The 21919-nt window shown below is 40.2% G+C and overlaps 1 protein-coding gene across 1 annotated transcript in view; it reads left to right on the top strand.

Moving 5' to 3' along the window:
- The window catches only part of Rbbp6 (RB binding protein 6, ubiquitin ligase), a 31902-nt gene extending 11308 nt beyond the window's left edge, over positions 1-20594 (top strand). Inside the window, 15 exon segments of the mRNA XM_036191356.1 lie at positions 2006-2050; positions 4084-4172; positions 4290-4386; positions 4730-4869; positions 7645-7817; positions 8814-9255; positions 10631-10727; positions 10853-10931; positions 11019-11073; positions 13224-13292; positions 14985-15347; positions 15636-15737; positions 16546-17440; positions 17442-18304; positions 18622-20594. Coding sequence (XP_036047249.1) covers positions 2006-2050; positions 4084-4172; positions 4290-4386; positions 4730-4869; positions 7645-7817; positions 8814-9255; positions 10631-10727; positions 10853-10931; positions 11019-11073; positions 13224-13292; positions 14985-15347; positions 15636-15737; positions 16546-17440; positions 17442-18304; positions 18622-20182 — 5070 coding nt within the window. The 3' untranslated portion in view covers positions 20183-20594.
- The last annotated feature ends 1325 nt before the right edge of the window (positions 20595-21919 follow it).

Below are 21919 nucleotides of genomic sequence, written 5' to 3' on the forward strand. Positions count from 1 at the left end.
GGGAGTGCATTGTAGGTTCTTTCAGTTTCATTCAAGTATAACTGACGTAAAACGATGTCCAGTACCTATTCCAGAAGCAAGGCCCTAATATAAAGGAGAGCTAACCTTAGTGATGTCTGTAGTACACATCATTTTTAAATTTGGCACATTTAACAGTACTTTAACCAGAAGTCACTTTTTTTTTTTTTTTTTGATGGTTTAGGAAATATAAATTCCTCATAATTTTTCAGCCATTCTTGTGGACATTTTTTCTCATCTCTTAATGCCCTGCTTAATGTAGAATTGGGTGCCTTTCTAAATTTTTGGTATCTTTGACCTCTTAGACAGTATAGAGATATATTTGGTGGGAAAAACCATAATTAAAATGTAATTTGTGGGAAACCACTTTGAACTCAAGAAGTCCATGATAAAAAGAAGTAGAAGAAAGCAAAACAATGATAGCATTAGTTACTTGAGTGGATTTGATTGGAATAGCAACAATTTAGACAGACCTTTGTCACCTGTTACAATAATTCCTGGTGATTTAAAATGTAGCCCTTTTAAAAATAAATCTGAGCGGGTTAGACTTTCTTCTGGATAAGAATATTTATATATTTTTTTCTAATTTCTTTTTTCTGCTTCTTGAGATTAGTCTTTAAGTAAAAAATTCTTAAGAGCTAAGGAAGAGAGCTCTTGCTTATGCATTAGTGGTTATGCATTAGAAATGTGGGGTTAGCACATGATGAACTCTACTGTCCCTACGTGTGGAACAAAGAGCCATTTGTCTAAATAAACATCTCAGTAATAGTACCCATCAGTCTAAACCAAAGGTATTTGTCAGATTTATTTTTATGAAACAGATTCTTGCCACAGAGGTCAGGCTGACCTCAACCCACTGTGTAGCCCAATTCTGAAACTTGTGGTCCTCCTGCCTCAGCATCATAGACAGGTGTCATCATGGCTAGCTAAGATCTATCTTCAATTTAGCAAATGTAATTCTTGTATTTATCAAATTTTTTCTATAGTGGACATTGGTGACTTCATATTGAAGCCTGTTACATTTTTAGTTTTGTGTTTTCAACACTTTTAGAAGGATATTTGAAGACATTTTCTTTGAGCCAGATGTCCTGCCTTAAAGTCTGTCCATTCCAAAGAATCCTGACCAGTATCATACAAGAATTATAACATTGAATAGGAATCTAAGGAGCTTTAGGGAAATCTTGTTGAGAAGCTGATTACTAAAAACTCCTTTGTGTACATACAGATGAACATCTTTTTAAAACTGTATCATTTAATGGGATCAAGTGAAAAAAAAAAATACATTCTTAAAGCCTTCTTATATCCTTGCCCTGTTTGGTTAAATTGACTTTTCTCCAAATGCTAAAATCCTTCACTTTGTAGGACAGCTCTTTGACTGTTTCCCAGGTTACCTTTTGTGTTTATTTCCCCCCTTTTCTCTTTGTTTTTGTTTTGTTTTGTTTTTGTTTTTTTGAAGGGGTGTTTTGGGGTGACATCAGCTTAGCAACTGCTTTGATAAGGAAACCTGTGGTTTCTTGACAAGAGGAGCTAGGAATTGCCTGGGAGCTGTTATGTTTACAGCAATTATCTGAGACCTAAAGAGCTGCTTGTTCTTATAATGTTGTTTAATGGCGTTGGGGAAATTAGATTTTTTTTTTTAGTTCTCTCTTGCAGGGTACATTGTTGTGAGCATTATCAAATTTAGAGACTATTGAGAGACATGGATTCACATTGTAGTATTGAGTCACCACTCTTCAGTAGAGGAGTTTCCTACCCTCTCATTTTTCACTGCAGGAAGTCCTCCCCATACATCATAGCCTTTAGAACTGGGTATGAAATGAGACAAAAGATAAATAGCTTGAATATATTTTCAGGCTTCAAACAAAACATTCTTTAGAAAAGTAAGAAAATGCCCAATATTTAACATTAAGTGACTTTAGGGGCTAGTAATCACTTTCAGATGTTTTCAGTGTGGAACTTGAATGTGTGTTTAATTTTTTGTGAACAGATTGATGACTCTTCTGCATCTATTTCTCTGGCCCAGCTTACAAAGGTATATATATATATTCTTGACACTATAAGTCTAACATTTTAAAAATGTGAAGCAGTACTATTTTAAGGTGGGTGGGGGAGGATGGATTTGTGAATGCATTGTACATACTATTACTGCCCTGGAAAGAGTAGTTGCTGTCTGAGAAGATAGGGGAGTAACTTGGTCAGCGGCCCCCCCGCATAATGTTCGTCTTCAAGACTGAAGAAACACAGGAAGCTACACTTAACTGTTTTTCCCCCTTACACAATTTTAATTAGACACTGGAAACTAACACAATTCTGGAGGAATTTCCTGGTTTTGGCTGTGAATTATGTGGACTTCTTTAAAATAGCCAAAACAGAAGATTTCCTTTACATGGACAATTGTGTGGTTAATTCTTGAAATTTTGAATTGATCCCACCAAGGTCATTATTTTAAATGTGATACAGTTGTTTCCTTATGCTTTAGACTTGTAGTCTGTCTGAATTAGAAAAATTTTAAACAGCCTAATTTGTTTGAACACAGACTACATGAATTGTGTAAGTGTATATTAAAAAGCTGTTTGTAGGAATATGAGTGTGTATGTTTTTGGCAGAGGGCCAAATTGTTACCTCCTGAAATCACTGTGTATACCATGTTGTTTGACAAGGTTGCTTGCATTTATTCTCAACAATGTGTATCTTCTATTTGGAAAAGCACTAGTGATGGATTTTTTTTTAAGACAGTATTTTAGATTGCAGATTTGTGTCTTTAGAACAGAGCAGGTAGGCTTGAGGACTCAGAAGGGAGCTGCCCAGCTTCCCAAAAGTCTTTTCCCTGCTCTCAGAAATGTAAAGTATACTTTAACAGCTAACAAAAGTGAAAATGAAAAGGCATATTTGACAGTGCTATCCCTATTTTGTTCTTGGCTTCGTTTTGGGTTGTGTTCTTTTCCTAGGGTATATCCTTCAAAGATGTCCTGTTAACAAATTGCTACTTAAGCTCTAGTACTTAAGTTTTCTAGTCCTGAGAAAACAAAACACTAAAATTAATGATCCTAAGCAAAGTGGATGAACCATCCTATTATATCATTTTCTAATGCAAAGTGGTTTAGCATAGAGTTCACATCTTTGGCAGGTTATAGTATATACTGTTTATCTTCTGTACTGTAAGGACCAGATTTGAGTTCTGGTCTATTTCTACCATTGTTACTTGGCTGGGAGGGATTGGGAAGTTTTGGAGGTTTGGGGTTTTCTTTTTTTCTTTTATTTTGTTTTGTTGTTTTTTGTTTTTTGTTTTTTTAATCTATTTGTAAAATAATGTTTGGGTTCAAACAAATTAGTTGTTAAACATCTGTAATCAGTTTTCTGTAAATGTTATTGTTGTTTCAAGCTCTGTTAATGTTAAGCATTCTTTGTATATAAAATTACAATAAAGTGTTAAAACTGGTTGCTTGTTTTGTGGATGAATGTAAAGATGAAACTTTGAGTGACTGATGTGAGTGGTAGGTGTTTGAAGATCCAGGTTATTAGAAAATCACTCCCTTAGACCCTGTTTATATCTAGACTGTTAGATTTGTTAAGTTCGTAAAATTTATGTGGACTTTAAATTTTAAAAGCATACCTTTGAACTAATTAGAAACTGACACCACTAGCCAGAGCCTTGTGACTTGTGTGTAGTAATGCTGTCGTTTACCCACCCCTGTCTTCCAAGTTCTAAATGTAAATTACAATCTCAATGCTGGGACACTTGAAATGTTTTAAAGATTTGACACATCAAGTGTTTCTTTTAATTTTATCTCACTTGGCTTTGAGTTCCTCGAACAGTCATGTGTATAGATCCTAATGTAAGGTACAGACAAGGTCTAAGGTCTGAGTGCTCCCAGAAAGACTTCCTCAGCCTCCCAAGCTCCCTTAGACATAGAGTGCTGTAAGAGTTCCCAGTGCTTCTCCAGGTAGCCATGGAAAGCACAGCTCATTTGGATGTTGCTCTGTGTAGGATGAGTGTGTTGTCTTTGCTGTGTGTGGTCTTAATGTGTTTCTAATGTGTGTGTCAAATAATTACCTGTTAAACAGACTGCCAATCTGGCTGAAGCCAATGCTTCTGAGGAAGATAAAATTAAAGCAATGATGTCGCAATCTGGCCATGAATACGACCCAATCAAGTAAGTTCATAAATACTGTTATGCTAATGGGAATTTTGGGGTGTGTTTGCCCCCACAATTAGAAGCCTTGTTTTTTCTTAAATCTCCATGTACATATTAATTCTTTTTCCTTTTCAGTTACATGAAGAAACCTCTAGGTCCACCACCTCCATCTTATACCTGTTTTCGTTGTGGTAAACCTGGTCATTATATTAAGAATTGCCCAACAAATGGGGTAAGTTCATGTAGAAACTGATAGATCTAGTTTTTCCTAGAATTATTTCTTAACCATATTTGCCATGGTAAAAATCTCCATGTAAATGGCAGATGAGCACAGCTTTTGAAGTCTAGGTTGCTAGGTCCCAAATTTTGGCTATCTTGTTGAGTAGAACATGTTGCTTGTCTCCAAGTTTTGTTTTCTCTGAAGTAGTGGTGATTAGTTCACATAGCAAATTCTGAGAACTAAGTTGAGTTCCTGTGTGTGAAGCGTCACAGATCGTGATGAGCATTGCATGAGGTGTGTAGACATTTACCAAAGAAGACTGTTTCGTCTTTCTCTCCTTTCTTTCTCCAAATAGGATAAGAACTTTGAATCTGGCCCTAGAATCAAAAAGAGCACTGGAATTCCTAGAAGTTTTATGATGGAAGTGAAAGACCCTAACATGAAAGGTGCAATGCTTACAAACACTGGGAAATACGCAATACCTACTATAGATGCGTAAGTATGCAGGTTAGGTGTGACCTGTGGGGACCAGGCAGTCCCAGGGTATAGTGTTTCAGTCTTGGGCTTGTAACTTGGATTCCTTGGGAAGTTTCCATTCCAGAATTGTTCATTTCCATGTGTTACATTTCTGTGTTAATTCTGAGAGGCTGCAGTCTGCTCCATTTATGCAAATTTTAAATGAATTTGGGGATTTTTGTCATTAGTGAGTGCCACTTCCCTTGTAGTCTTCTAATTTTCTTTCTGTCATTCCTTTCTTCCTCATTCACATATATGCTCCCACATTATCTTACATATGCTATTTCTGTTTCCTAAGTGAGTAAAACAGGTATAATCATTTTGAGAAGCAAACTTTTAAGAATAAAAGTGCAGCAAGTTGCCAAGGCAACCGTCAATGCTGGACATAAGTGAATACTGAGGATTGCTGGCTAGCTTTAGATAGATGACATTATCTGAAGACTAGAGGAGGGCTTGTCTTACCACCCATTATTAGCTCAGTTCAGCCCAGCCAGCTCTCTAAAATGTCTGGGTTTTTTTGGGGGGGGAGGGGGTTGTTATTGTTGTTGTTGGTGGTGGGTTTTATTTTTGTTTGTTGAGGCAAGACTTTGTAGTTCAAGCTCGCCCTTCCTCAAGCTTCCTCCTGTTGTGTATTACAGATGTATGCACCTCAGTACATGGCTCTGTGTGTGTGTGTGTGTGTGTGTGTGTGTGTGTGTGAGTGAGAGAGAGAGAGAGAGAGAGAGAGATTGATTAGAGATTGATTGTGCACATGTGGAGGTCAGTACAACTTTGTGGAATTGCTTTTCTCCTTGCAACTTTCCATGGAAGCCTGGAAAGCAGTTCACCTGCTGACTTATTTTGTAGGCCCTTAGAAGATAGATTTTAACAAAGGAACAAACACTGTCTAGTGGTCTGATTCAGCTTAGTCTGCCATGGATCTGCTCTTAATAGTGTACTTAGCTGTCTTCTTTTGCTCTCTCCTATAGTATAAACACTCATAGTTATGTTGTAAGTGTTCCTCTAGACTGTGATTCCAGATTCTCTGCCCTCAACCTCATTTTTTTATTTAGAAGCTATGGTAAGATCCTGATTCTGTATGTTTTAGCTAGCCTTCCAAAAGATTTTGAAGTTGAGATCCTAGAACACCCTTTGATTAACACCAGTTTAGATGCCAGGTGTCCATGTTCTCAGGGACAGATGAGTTTCCCCGGCTTCCTACACAAATGTTGAAGTAGTGGGATTGATACTGAAAGGATATCCATTCAGGGATGTGCATGTTGGTAGACAGATGGTTTGCTGCAGAGAACTGATGCTCCCTCCACTCCAGCCCTGCTCACATGCTCTGCCTCACCCCTCCGCTTTCCTCAGCCTCCATCCTGAGTTTGTGATTCATCTACGCAGTCTGTTGTTACACTGTAGCTAGTCCAGAGACATTTCATAAATGCTATGCAACAATTTTCAATTGGAATTGATTTTTTTGCAGTCAATTTAAGAGCAGACTGCTTCATCTGTATTATGTAAAAGTTGTTGAAAAAGTTAACATCACCTGTGAGCTCTAACTAATAATTCATTGCTTTTGAGTCCTGGGGGAGAAAAGCTCGTTTCTGTCAGACGCACAGTTCATAATGGGGAGAGATGGGAGCCCTAATATATTTAAATAAAACATTCACCCTCCCACTAACACCACTGATAAGCAACTCAGACTCTTCTTCTGTTTCTTTTTCTATCCTGTTCTCTTCCCCTCCCCCTTTTTTTGTTTTTTCCCTTTTTCTTTTCTCTTGGGCAGTGGGAGACTCCTCTTTCACAAATTGGGAACAATGGGGCATAAGCAAATTGATACTTATTTGTGGAATCGTGGTGATGTCTATGGAGCAGCTGCAACACAAATAACACACCTAAGGTACCCTCCTCCATCCAGCTGAGACTATTTCATTTCAGCATTGAGATGAGCACATCCTGTTCCTAAATGAAACAGGTTTTTGCTTAAGAATTCCTGTGGTTTACAACTTTGTCTGAGTATAGAGAAGTGGGGACTTAGGAAACAGTAGAGGCAAGTCTAAGAATAACTTTTGTATGTCTTTAGATGTATTTAACTCCTACCATTCCTGAAAAATTCATTTCTGCAAAAATCTACAAAAAATTTATAATATGTTCTTTCATATTTGTGTAATGCATTAAGTCATGGTTAATTGACAGGTAGATTAATCTTTTCAAGTAGTTACAAGAGATCATTAGTTCATTAGTTACCTAGTCTGGTTGATGGCCTGGTTATAAATATTATAAATAGTACAGTTTCCATCCTGTGGCATTCAGTTGATGTCTGCATGGGTGTGACAGAATCCTGGAATGTGGGAGGGGACTTTTGTTACTTTTTTTTTTTTTTTTTTTTTTTAAAGAAATACCTGGCTAAAGAGAAATTGTGATTTAGGGTATCTGCCAAGTTCAAATTCTGTTTTTGTCTGACACTTACATAGGGCATTCTGGTGTCTTAACATGTTTTACCTCCTGACCTTTAGTTCCAAGAGTTAAGGATTCTAAGATCCTTTTAGTTGCTTTTAAAGTGTTTCTTTACTTTTGTTCACTTATTTGGAGTTCTGAGTTGTGTCTGTTGAGGATAGACGTAACTGCCCCTGTATGTTGGAAGATATGTTTGTCTAAACTCAGTGTCATTGTCCTGAAGTTACATGTTCTGTTATAATACAGTATGCTGAGTATAGAGCATGACTACTCTGCCTTCTGGCAATCCTAAAATGCAGAAACTATCTTTTACAGAGAGGCCTATGCCATCGGGAAGAAAGAGAAACCACCCTTCTTACCAGAGGAACCCTCATCATCTTCAGAAGAAGACGATCCTATCCCAGATGAGCTCTTGTGCCTCATCTGCAAGGATATTATGACTGATGCTGTTGTCATTCCCTGCTGTGGAAACAGCTACTGTGATGAATGTAAGAGAGTGGGACCCTTTAGAGATAGTTATTTCAGAATATTTGTATTTGTTGGTAAATTACAGGGTGGAGTGGTTTGGGTGGATGGTTAGTTGTTTTTAATAATGTTCTTTTGAGCCTTTGTTCATTTACTTAGTTTTTGAACTTCAGCTGGCTTTGAATCTAATATCCCCCCCCACCACCACCACCACCTTCATCCTTGGGATCTAGGGTTTTCCTTGGGTGTGTGATTGCTTTGCCGTCATGTGTGCTGTGCCTGGTGACCAGAGAGGCTAGAGGAGGGTATTGGATACCCTGGAACTGAGTTAGAGACACAACCCCAGTCCTCTGTAAGAGTAGTAAGTGCTCTTAACCACTGAGCCATCTTTCCAGCCCCATTTATTTTCTTGTTTTACTTTGTTTTGTTTTTTGATGCTAATTTTTGTTAAGCGTCTTTGTTTCAAAGACTCTAAAAGTATGTAAAATGTTTGGCACTCTTTTCTAGACTTAGATCTATTTTTTTTTTTTACAATATTTTCTTTGCTAGCTAAATATGGATGAGTATTTGATAATGCATTTTCTGTCTGTTTAAACTTTTTTTTTTTTTGAGGTCCAGGTGTGGTGGCATATGCTTTTAACTCAAACACTTGGGAGGTAGAGGCAGGTGGATAATCGTGAGTTCAAGGCCAGCCTGGATTACACAGTAAGATCTTGTCTCAATAAAACATAATTTGGGACTGGAGAGATGGCTGTTAAGAGGACTGCCTGCTGTTCCAGTGGACCCTGGGTTCAGTTCCCAGCATCCATGTGGCAGCTCACAATCATCTGTAACTCGAGTTCCAGAAGATCAGACCCGTTCTTCTGGCTTCCACTAAGTTGCTTTCCTTCTTTTTGTTCTTTTGTTTTTTGCATTTTAGACAAGAGTCTCATGATTTAGCCCTGTGAGGTATAGGCTGTCTTTAATTCATTATGTGAACCTACCACACCACCTCATGCTTAACATCTTATCATACATAGGTATTAGGACAGCACTCCTGGAATCAGATGAACATACATGTCCAACATGTCATCAGAACGATGTTTCTCCTGATGCTTTAATTGCCAACAAGTTTTTACGACAGGCTGTTAATAACTTCAAAAATGAAACTGGCTATACAAAAAGACTACGAAAACAGTTACCTCCACCGCCACCCCCAATACCACCACCAAGACCACTCATTCAGCGGAACCTGCAGCCTCTGATGAGATCTCCAATATCAAGACAGCAGGATCCTCTGATGATTCCAGTTACTTCTTCCTCAGCTCACCCAACTCCTTCTATATCTTCATTAACTTCAAATCCGTCTTCCTTGGCTCCTTCTGTGCCTGGAAATCCATCTTCTGGCCCAGCTCCGGTACCCGATATAACTGCAACAGTGTCTATATCAGTCCATTCGGAAAAGTCAGACGGCCCTTTTCGGTGAGTCGCTATCTTATTATTGAGGACAGATAGAGATTTGCCTCTGAGTGCCTCCTGGTTGCTAGCTAGGATTAAAGTTCATGGTTGTTTTTTGGTTTTTGCTTTTTTTTTTTTCTAATTTTTAATTTTTATTTTATGTATATGAGTGTTTTGCCTGTGTGTATGACTATTTCTGCAATGGCAAAGAGGGTGTTTGATCTCCTAGAACGTAGTTATCCATAATTGTGAGAATGTTGAATGGGTGCTGGGAATCAGACCTGGGTTTCTAGAATAGCTGGTGCTCTTAACCACTGGGTCATCTCTTCACCCCCTAAAGTAACAACTTCTTTAATGGACCCCTGAGCTTAGTGAAATAACTAAATTGCAGCCTGGTGGTGATGACTCACACTTTCAGTCCCAGCACTCAGGAGGCAGCAGCAGGTAGACTCTTGAGTGTGAGGCCTGCTTGGTCTACAAAGTGAGTTCCAGGACAGCCAGGGCTCCACAGAAAAACCCTGTCTAGAAAGACCAAAAACAAGAAAAAGAAAAAAGAGTAAGTTGTGATGACATGTAACCTTCTGAAAGCAACCTAGGACTTTGTGGTCTACCGACACATGCAACATGGATGTCAGGTCCTGTTTCATACATACTGAAGGAAAATCTTAAGGGTGAAATATTTACATATATAGGGTATCCCACTGTTCTGGTTTAGCCTTTATTTAATCAGTAAAGGAAATAAGCCAGACGGTGGTGGTGCATACCTTTAATCCCAGCACTCAGGAGGCAAAGGCAGAGGCTGGCGGATCTCTGTGAGTTCGAGGACAGCCTGGTCTACAGAGCGAGATCCAGGACAGGCACCAAAACTACACAGAGAACCCTGTCTCAAAAAACATTAAAAACAAATAAGGTAATAACGGAGAATTCTCATAGAATATTGTCCTCTCATAAAGTGCCCTCTTTGACTTCTTATTTTGAAGTCTTAAATTTTTGCACTGATTTTCTATCATATGTATCATTTCTTTAGGCAATTTTTTTCTCTCTTTTTTTTTTTTTAAATGTGTATATGTATCTGTGGGCATGCAGGCGTGTGGCTGCCCCAGCCATATGTGTAGAGATGGAAAACAGCTGTAAGAATTTGTTTTCTAATGCCAGCTTATAGGCCCTGAGGATCTAATTCCAGTTAGGCCTTTATGTACCTGTACTGCTAAAGCATCTCACTGGCCCAGACTTTTACATTATGCATAGAGAGTGCTTTACAGCTGTCCTTTAACTTTTTCAGGAATTGTCATTAACTCATTTTAATGCAGGATATAGATGAGCAAGATTAGTGATTGTTATCATTTTACTCATTATCGTCCACCCTGGTGACGTCTGGTTATGTTCTGTTGTTGTCTAGGGATTCGGATAATAAATTATTACCAGCTGCTGCCCTCGCATCGGAACATTCTAAGGGAGCCTCCTCGATTGCAATTACTGCTCTTATGGAGGAAAAGGTAGATTTCGCTGGCTTTAGAATTTTTTACAGGTGGTTTGTTTTGTTTTTGTTTTGATTTTTGATTTTTGCTTTGACTTGTAAAACTTAAATACTGTTCCTGTTTTTTTGTGATTATTCCTAAAGGGTTACCAAGTGCCTGTCCTTGGAACTCCATCTTTGTTGGGACAGTCATTATTACATGGGCAGTTGATCCCCACAACTGGTAAGTAACATTATTTTGATTTGGACCCTTATCCCTTTAGGAAATAATTAACAGTGAGTCTCACATTCATTCTTTTTTGTTTATAAGGTCCAGTAAGAATAAATGCTGCTCGTCCAGGTGGTGGTCGACCAGGTTGGGAACAGTAAGTACATCTCAAAATAACCTTCAGAACTAAAAAGTAGAGACTACAAATTAGACAGGAGCTTATATGTCCAATTATTACCTGAATGAATAAATGTATTTGACACTTAAAAAACCTGGAAACTTGAGACATTGACATTCATAACGAGTGTGTGTGTGTGTGTGTGTGTGTAACTTTGCCCACAGCCCGTCACATTTGACTCCCCAAACTTTACTCATATTTTCTTTCTTTCTTCTTCTTTTTTTTTGGTAAGATTTATTTCATTATTATGTATATAGTGTTCTGTCTGCAGGCCAGAAGAGGGCACCAGCTCACATTACAGATAGTTGTGAGCCGCCATGTGGTTGCTAGGAATTGAACTCAGGACCTCTGGAAGAGCAGCCAGGGCTCTTAACCTCCAAGCCATCTCACTAGCCCCTACTCATAGTCTCTTGACTGACCTTCCCCTAGTAACATACTGATTGACTCCTTACATGTACTATATGTGGTGAAAAATGTATGATACACAATTTAGCAAGGGCAAACTGCACATGGAGATCATTAGCACTGCCCAACACTTTAAGTAATGCTTATAGTGGAATCTTAGAGGCGCTGTGTGCGCAGTGATTATCCAGTTTTGATCTATTATTGAGTCTTTGACTTCTCTTGGCTGGATTGTGGTGTGTACAGTCTATAAGTTTAGTAAATTTTAACTTCATAAGGTTACATGTTTTGTGGTTTAAAAAAAGTAAAAAGATTTTTAGCAACATTTAATGCATTCATAACACCCTTTTCTTAATTCTTTCAGTATTTTCAGGCTACCTGGTTTGTCTATAGATTTTTTTTAAGTTGTCATAAGTCTCAAAAAAAAAAAATCCACATTAAGTGTGCTCATAAAGTTAGAACCCATTTCAAAGTTCACCTTGTAATTCTTTTCCAAAATAGTAAAATACACACTGATAAATCCTTTTCTTCCTTAGAACATAGGGATCTTGTCAGGACCTCACATTAGTAAGTTGATCCCATATTCAAGTTTTCTAGATTTTTATTTTTCTAAAAGGTTCAACTCTCTCCTGTTTATTTGGATGATCAAAATTGAATGTAGTAAGTAAACATTGTAAGATAAATGTCTACCACACAGAGTTCCTTATTTTTTTTTCCTGACTTAATAGTCATTGAAATCTACAAGATCTGATTTTTCTGCCTGACACACAAGAATATCGATGTCTGTAGGGTGCTTTATGGCATTAAAAATTAGTAGATTTGAACTGGAGAGATGGCTCAGTGATTAAGAGTACTTGATCTTCCAGTGGACCTGGTTTCAATTCCCAGCACCCACAGCCATCTGTTACTCAACTACAGGGGATCTAATGTTCTCTTCTCAAACTTCTAAAGCTACCAGGCATGCACCTGGTATGCAGATACGCACGTAGGAAAAATACTCATACACATAAAATTAAATGTTTTTTTAATAATGAGTTTATTTAATATTCTAATTTATGTAGATATTTCTATGGGACTTATATCCTAAAATCTTTGACCTTTTCGTTTGATGGATAAACCATATATATATATATATTAGTTGTTGTTTTGTTTTTCAAGACAGGGTTTCTCTGTGTAGCTTTGGAACCTGTCCTGGAACTCACTTTATAGACCAGGCTGGCCCTGAACTTACAGAAATTCACCTGCCTCTGCCTCCCAAGTGCTGAGTTTAAAGGCGTGCACCACTGCCGCCTGGCTAGCCTATATTTCTCATAGAGAAAGTAGACTGATGAGAGATTAGCAGACTATATCAGTGTGTCTCTAGAACATGAAATCTAGAGACAGACACACCTGAATTGGCATCCGTTCACTGGGTACAGAACTGTGAGATGTAGGTTTCACCTCAGCCTCCATTGTTTCCATTTGTAGCACTCCAAGTATTCAAGCATGTAAAATACCTACATAGAGCCTTGCAAATTAAAGGGCCCTTTTCTAAACAGTAAGTTTGTAGAGTGCTGATGAAAATACAGAATACAGATCTCTTCTGGAACAACTTTAAGAGTTCACTTTAGGAAAACATTTTCAAAACATTTAAAATAGAGAGTTTCAAGTATGTGCACTGATAGGTAGTACATTATATCTAAGGAGAAATATTCAATTCTGTTTCTCTCTTTCTACACCTTGCACAGTTCCAACAAGCTTGGGTACCTGGTTTCTCCACCACAGCAAATTAGAAGAGGGGAAAGAAGTTGTTACAGGTAAGCGTTCAAACAGTCTTGGAAAATAACCCGTGGCACACTGGGTAAAGAAGTCACACACGGAAGTGCTGAGGAGAAGGAGACGCCATTGTTCTCCTTCTTACTCTTAGGAAGAATTCAGCAGTTGTCCTTAAGTGATCTGGGAACTGGGGGTTAGAGTTCAGTGCTAATGGCTTGCCTGGCCTGTGTAAGGCCCTGGGTTCAGTCCCCAGCAGATGCAGAATAAAATCTCATTTGAAGGTAACATGTACAAAAACTGCTTATTGCTAAGTGTAGTGCGCGCCTATAATCCTAGCATTTGGGAGGCCGAGGCAGGCAGATTGTAAGTTGGAAGCCAGCCTGGATGACAAGACCTGTCTGGGGAGGAAGGAGGAAATACAGGACAGTATAATAGAGGGAAGATGAATTAGCATGATGACTTAGGTCTCCATCTGTGGTATATATGTGAGCATACATGCTTACAGAGGCCAATGGAGGATGTCAGGTACCTTGCTCTATTCTTCCCTGCCTTGGTCTTTTGAGAAAAGGTAGCTCACTGAGATTGGAGCTAGACTGGTAGGAAGCAAGCCCCAGCAGTCCTCCTGTCGGCCTCTGCCAACACTGGGCTTAAATGTAGGCATGCATGGCCACACTTGGCCTTTTAGGTGGGTGCTGGGTGTTTGGGCTCAGCTCCTTGCACTTGTGCAAACACTCTTAACCCACTCGTTGAGCTGTCTCTGGCCCTTCAGGCCCTGTCCTTTGTGTTTCTTCCAGTGATTACTTGGTCTGTTATCAGTACATGGAGAATACCACTTACGAGAAAGTTACCCAGCTCAGCTCCCAGATGGGAAAAAGAATTGTGCTTCTTTCTGTCCCAGGCTTTCCTCACCTTCTCTTTTCCAAAAGAAAAGGCCAGGAGACTCAGTTGAGGGGTTCTCACCCCTGCAGTGTTAAGAAGCCATAGGTTTTACTATGGTGTTTGTTATTTAAATAAGGGTCCAAAGACTTCCAGATCTGTTAAGACTATGACTGACCTTCTAGTGCTCCGTTCAGAATTGCTAATCGTAGGATCTGTGGCTGCTGTTTTGACTAGATTGCATTAAAAGAAGGTGATTTGTTTTTTTGTTTTTTGTTTTTTTGTTTTTGAGCTGAGGATAGAACCTCAGGCCTTGCGCTTGCTAGGCAAACGCTCTACCACTGAGCTAAATCCCCAACTCCGTTAAGATGGTTTTTAATGTGAACTTTGGGTCTAGAAATGCATTTGGGGGAGAACTAGGTCACAGCCATGTTAACCTGTCACTTCCTTCAAAGTACGTTTCCTGTCAGCTGCTAAGTGGCCTTAAAAATTGGAATCTTGGGGCTGGAGAGGTAGTTTAGTGGCTAAGAACCCTTGGCACTGTTGCAGAGGACTCAGGATTTTGAAATACACTTGAGAGGTTTTTATTCTGGGCAAGTTCTTGCTATGTTAACCAAGCTGGTTTCAGATTCTAGTGATTGTCCAGCCTCTTAGTAGTTGGGACTATGTAGACCCATGTCACCATATCTGGCCTGTAGAGTTAAGGTATACAAATACATCTTAATTGCATTTGTGCTAGAGTAGTTGATTCTATTTTTTTGTACTCTAGAAAATAATTAAGAACAGAAAAAGACAACTTCATTTGTCTCAGATGAATTTAATTTAAAGGTATAATACCTTGGAATTTATTTCTCCAGAAGTATAAACCGCGGGCGACACCACAGCGAAAGATCGCAGAGGACTCAAGGCCCGTCACTCCCAGCAACGCCGGTCTTTGTGCCTGTTCCTCCACCTCCTTTGTACCCGCCGCCTCCCCATACGCTTCCTCTTCCTCCAGGTGTACCTCCCCCACAGTTCTCTCCTCAGTTTCCTCCTGGCCAGCCCCCACCTGCAGGCTATAGTGTCCCTCCTCCAGGGTTTCCACCTGCTCCTGCCAATATGTCAACACCTTGGGTGTCATCAGGAGTGCAGACTGCTCATTCAAACACCATCCCTACAACGCAAGCACCGCCTTTGTCCAGGGAAGAGTTCTATAGAGAGCAGCGGCGGCTGAAGGAAGAGTGAGTCTTTTCATTTGAAGTTACCATACACTTCTCATTTTCTGATACAACATTCAATAGGTGTTTGGGAAACATTTTCCAGTGTTTCCAGTTAGTAAAGAAAATTCACCTAGAATTTAAACCAAAGCCATACAAGCAACTTCCTCAGGGATACCTAGTTATTTATAGTTTTAAAGTAGAAAACTAATGGCAATTTCATTCATTTCATTCATGATCTAATTACATTTGTCTTGTTAGTTTTCTTAAATGGTTTTTGTTAACTTTCACTCTTTAACTTTATTTTACTAGGGAAAAGAAAAAGTCCAAGCTAGATGAGTTTACAAATGATTTTGCTAAGGAATTGATGGAATACAAAAAGATTCAAAAGGAGCGTAGGCGCTCATTTTCCAGGTTAGTGTTTTGCAAGCCTTCACAACAGAATTACAAATGGGACTTTGAATATCCAGGGATTACCTATGGATATGAATAACACTGCACTTATGAGATTTTTCTGATTCGGTCTAGTTTTACAGAATGGAGATGTAGCTTATTCCCCAATATGTCCATTAAAATAATGTCTCAGTGTAAATTCTATTGTGTAGAACTAGCATTTATGGGGACTAAATTGTCCTTGTCCCTTGAAGTTTATTTATAATATGAAATTAAGGGGAAATGTTTACAGAAGGAAAGACTTAGGGAACTAGCCAGAGAGCATTCAGAGGACCTTTGCCATAAGGCTACAGCTTCTTGCTGGAACATTAACCTGTGTGATTAAAAAGCAGTGGTAGAGTACACGTCGTTGTATTGATAGAAAAAAAAACTGAATTATAGAAGTCCCCTGGAAGTTTGTTTTTTAGATTTACATTTAAAATGTGGTTCCTTTTAAAGCTAGACTATTGACTAGTGTAAGATAAAAATAGACTCCTAGCTTAAATAATCAGACAGGAAATTTCAATTTAATTGGCATTTGTTTAATGTTAAGAAGCTCATAAAACTCGCGGTACATTAATGCACTCCACTCTGATTGTCAAGACTTGCCTTTTGTTTTGTAACAAGTGATTTATGTACTTTATTCCATTCCAATAGAGGTCATTGTACCTCTTTAATCATCTAAGATGAAACTTGATGCAAAGAAAGATAAAACCGCGAGAAAAGAATGCTAGACTCTGTTTTTACTTTGTATAGATTTCTCAACCATCAACTGTGTTTTTGTTTTTAGGTCTAAATCTCCCTATAGTGGTTCATCGTATTCAAGAAGTTCATACACTTACTCAAAGTCAAGATCTGGCTCAACACGGTCACGCTCTTACTCTCGATCCTTCAGCCGCTCACACTCTCGATCCTATTCACGATCACCCCCATACCCCAGGAGAGGCAGAGGCAAGAGCCGTAATTACCGTTCACGGTCCAGATCTCATGGATATCACCGATCTAGGTCGAGGTCACCTCCATATAGACGTTATCATTCACGGTCAAGGTCTCCTCAAGCATTTAGGGGACAGTCTCCCACTAAACGTAATGTACCTCAAGGAGAAACAGAGCGTGAGTATTTTAATAGATACAGAGAAGTTCCACCCCCTTATGACATCAAAGCCTATTACGGGCGGAGTGTCGACTTTAGAGACCCGTTTGAGAAGGAACGCTACCGGGAGTGGGAGAGGAAGTACCGGGAGTGGTACGAGAAGTACTACAAAGGGTATGCTGTAGGGGCGCAGCCTAGACCCTCAGCTCCCAGAGACGACTTCTCTCCAGAGAGACTCTTGCCTCTTAATATCAGTAATTCACCCTTCACAAGAAGATCCACAGAAGACTATGGTGCTGGAAAAAGTCATAGAAATAGAAATCCAGGTGGCAACTATCCAGAAAAGCTTTCAACAAGAGATAGTCACAATCAGAAAGATAACACAAAATCAAAAGAGAAGGAGAGTGAGAGCATTCCCGGAGACAATAAAGGGAATAAGCATAAGAAACACAGGAAACGAAGAAAGGGGGAGGAGGGTGAGAGCTTCCTGAGCTCTGAGCTGTTAGAGACGTCCAGGAAATCCAGGGAATCGTCAGGTGTTGATGACACTAAGGCAGATTCACTGTTTCTTCTCCCAAGGAGAGATCATGCTTCCTACACCTGTTGGGAATGAACTGATGGACTCAGAACCTATCACTTTCAAATCAGTGTCTGAAAAGGACAAGAGAGAAAAAGATAAGCCAAAAGTAAAAAGTGACAAGACTAAATGGAAAAGGGACGTGTCTACTGCAGCCAAGAAAGAATTTGTTTTCAAATCTTCTAAAGGACCCCAAGAATAGGTGGGTGGGGAGCGTGAAAACTCTCCTAGGTCTGAACCTCCACTTGAAAAAGCCAAGGAGGAGGCTGCCAAGACCGACTCTGTAAAGCCTTCCTCACTGTCTCAGAAGGATGACAAGGTGGCTGGGACGCCCAGAAAAGCCCACTCTAAATCTGCCAAAGAACACCAGGAGACAAAGACAGCCAAGGAGGAGAAGGGGAAGAAGGACTGTTCCAAAGATGGCAGGTCAGAAAAGCCGGCCAGCAAGGATGAAAAGGCCAAGAAGCCGGAGAAGAATAAACTACTTGATAGCAAGGGGGAGAAAAGGAAGAGAAAAACTGAAGAAAAGAATGTAGATAAAGATTTTGAGTCATCGTCAATGAAAATCTCTAAAGTGGAAGGAGCTGAAGTAGTGAAACCATCCCCAAAGCGCAAAATGGAAGGTGATGGTGAGAAGCTAGAAAGGACCCCAGAGAAAGACAAGATTGTGTCGTCAACTGCCCCAGCCAAGAAAATCAAACTCAACAGAGAAACTGGGAAAAAAATTGGAAATGCAGAAAATCCATCTACTGCAAAAGAACCCTCTGAAAAAATGGAGTCAACGTCTAGCAAAATTAAACAGGAAAAAGTCAAGGGAAAGGCCAAGCGGAAAGTAGCTGGGACTGAAGGCTCCGGCTCCACGCTTGTGGATTACACCAGGTAGGGGCCAGGGGCCAGGTGTTCTTTTGGGGAGATGTCCTTTGATCTTACAGGCTTAGGTTCTGAGAGTCGGGGTCATGGGAATTCCACAGACTAGCCTAGTTGCAGCAGTGTTTCAGGCTAGATTATAAGAAGGTGGGGGAGAGGTGAGCCACGGTAATCTTTATAGTTTGGTCATGTGTATGTTTCCTAGAGCATAATTTAATCTTAAGGCTAAAAAGACATCTTCTTAAGCTAGCTTTTTAAAAATTTACTTATCCAAGTCTTATCACTAGTAAATTTTTCATTAATTAAATTTATTCATTTATTCATTTCAGTACAAGCTCAACTGGAGGCAGTCCTGTGCGGAAATCTGAAGAAAAGACAGATACAAAGAGAACAGTCATTAAAACTATGGAGGAATATAATAATGATAATACAGCTCCTGCTGAAGATGTTATAATTATGATCCAGGTTCCTCAGTCCAAATGGGATAAAGATGACTTTGAATCTGAAGAAGAAGATGTTAAATCCACACAACCTATCCAGAGTGTAGGGAAACCATCTAGTATTATAAAAAATGTTACTACTAGGCCATCAGCTACAGTCAAGTACACTGAGAAAGAAAGTGAGCAGTCAGAGAAAATTCAAAAGCTCACCAAGGAGGTGAGCCACGAAATGCTGCAGCATGAGGTCCGAGGCTCCAAGGGCTCTGCATCCAGCGAGAAGGGGAGAGCCAAAGACAGGGATCCCTCGGTGCTAGAGAAGGAGATCCTGGACAAGAGGAAGAGCAGCACCCAGCCGGAGAAGGAGAGCACCACGGACCGTCTGAGTGAACAGGGAAATTCTAAGAGTCTGTCTCAGTCTTCCAAGGAGACCAGGACTTCAGATAAGTATGAATCTGTCCGTGGTTCCTCCACGAAAGACTCCACTCCCGGGAGAGACAAGAAAACGGACTGTGACAGTAGAGAGCACTCCGGTTCCAGGCGAAGAGATGAGCGAAGCGAGTTAGCAAGGAGGAAGGACTCTCCTCCTCGGAGGAAAGATTCTTCGTCCGGACAGAAAAGTAAGCCAAGGGAGGAGAGGGATTTGCCTAAAAAGGGGACAGAGTCCAAAAAAGGTAATTCTAGTCCCCCAAGAGACAAAAAGCCTCATGATCATAAAGCCCCCTATGATACCAAACGCTCATGTGAAGAGACAAAATCTGTAGATAAAAACCCTGGGAAGGACCGGGAGAAGCATGCTGCTGAGGCTCGAAACGGGAAGGAGTCCAGTGGTGGCAAGTTGCCGTATGTACCTAACCTACCAGATCCTCCAGTTGAGAAAGAGCTGCTTGCTGGACAGGTTGATAAGGGCACCATCAAGCCAAAACCCCAGCTGAGCCACTCCTCTCGGCTCTCCTCTGATCTAACTAGAGAGACTGATGAGGCTGCTTTTGAACCAGACTATAACGAGAGCGACAGTGAGAGTAATGTGTCTGTGAAGGAAGAGGAAGCTGTCGCCAGTGTCTCCAAGGACTTGAAAGAGAAAACCACAGAGAAAGCAAAGGAGAGCTTGAGTGTAGCCGCAGCCAGCCAGCCAGGTGCAGACAGGAACCAGAGTCAGAGCAGCCCCAGTGTTAGTCCAAGTAGAAGTCACAGCCCTTCCGGTAGCCAGACCCGAAGCCACAGCAGCAGTGCCAGCTCAGCAGGAAGCCAGGACAGCAAGAAGAAGAAGAAGAAGAAAGAGAAGAAGAAGCACAAGAAACATAAAAAGCACAAGAAGCATAAGAAGCACGCGGGTGTGGACGGGGAGGCCGAGAAGAGCCAGAAACACAAACACAAGAAGAAGAAAGCCAAGAAGAGCAAGGACAAGGAGAAGGAGAAAGATGACCAAAAAGCGAAATCTGTCACTGTGTGAAGGACGGATGTGTTCATTGACTTAATTACTAAGTCATCTGTATTAAACTCTGTTATAATGTAAAGAGATTCCAGCCTTGTAAATAATGAATGGAAGACCTGTGCTGCACTTAAAGTATTTGCTGCTTGATTATTTCATTTTTACATCAGAGCTTTATAACGAACTTTTGTACAGAATTGTGAGTTGTGACCATGGAACATGAGAGCTTTTGCTAGGGCCTATTATTTTTAACCACCATTAATTAGTTGGGGTGGAGTTTACTGTACTGTGAAATTTTCACATTTGAATTTTTTTAATTGCCTGGCAAATGCTGGTATCAGTTCAAAAATATCAGCAGAATGATTTGCTGAACTCATTACAGCCCCGTTATGTCACTTTTTGATTACAATAAAAGTTTTCAGTCAACTTTTCACATGTTGAAGATGTACATTATTTAAAGACAGTAGTGTCTCATTTCCTCTCTTTCCAACATCCTTCCATCCTGTAAGTCCAACTGAATAGACAGAATTCTAAACATTAAAAATATACTTCAGAGGAGGCTGGGAGAAGATCTTCATTTCCAGTAATTCTGTGAGAAGTAGGGTTTCTAGAAAGGGGATGGGATGCTTAAATCTTAGAGATGAGGAATTAGGCCTCTTTTCTAGCCATTGGTTTTTCTTAGAATTCTGCTAGGTTGATACTAACTTCCTTGGAGAAACATTATTTAAGCCGAGAGGTTGTGCCTGTCCTCTGCCCCACTGACAAAAGGAAATGGTAGTGAGCCTGGCAGGGATCTCTCCTTCACTGCTCTTCAGGAACCCAGTGATGGCACTGGACGGATCTGGGGATGGTTTTAGAAGACATGGCATGAACAGGGCTCTTCATAATTCATAGTTAAGAAACTGCTGGTCTGTTGTCCTAAGGTGCTGTGCGGGAGCCAAGGACTTTGGTAGTAGAAGCAAAAGGAAGGTTTGCTTACTTGTACAGCAAGGTGCTTCCAACTTGTGTATTGTACTCCTTATAACTGCTGGTTCACAGCTTTGACTGTGATATTGAAAGCAACATGTACCATTTCAAATTCTAAGTGATACTCTTTTTTTTTTCTGTATGTGTGTGTGTCTGTGTGTCCATCCATGGAGGCAGAAGAGGGCATTGGAGTCCTCCAACCAGCTGGAGTTAAAAGTAGTGAGTTGCCTGATGTGGGTGGTGGGAGCCAAATTCTGGTCCTGCGCAAGAGCAGCAGGCACTTTTCACCACCGCACCATCTCTCCAGCTCCTGAGGCTGGTGTAAAGAGAAGTAACAAGTGCTGAGGGTGTGAACATCATCCAGGCCCAAGTTCATTTTGGAGATGCTCTCTTTGAGCCCAAATAGTTTTGTTGTGATGGCTCTGCCCTGCCTTGATGCCAGTTGCACAGCTGTGTGTCCCCTCTTAGGCTTGCTGTCAGGAGCAGGGTGTCCTGACCATTCCAGCCCACATGCAGCATACTACCACTTCTGCTTTGAGACAGTCCAGATAGATTATACTCTTTATTTTATTTTTTATTTTTTGAGCTGAGGATCGAACCCAGGCCTTGAGCTTGCTAGGCAAGCGCTCTACCACTGAGCTAAATCCCCAACCCCTAGATGATACTCTTAATTCCTGCTGATCAGATCTATAACTCTAGATCCCATTTCCCATATCACTGAAGATTTGGTACACAGAACTATCCAATCTTGCTCACACTGGGCTCATTTTTTTAAGTTTAGCTGACCTTCTC

Source organism: Onychomys torridus, chromosome 1, assembly GCF_903995425.1.
Source record: "Onychomys torridus chromosome 1, mOncTor1.1, whole genome shotgun sequence".
Lineage (NCBI taxonomy): Eukaryota > Metazoa > Chordata > Mammalia > Rodentia > Cricetidae > Onychomys > Onychomys torridus.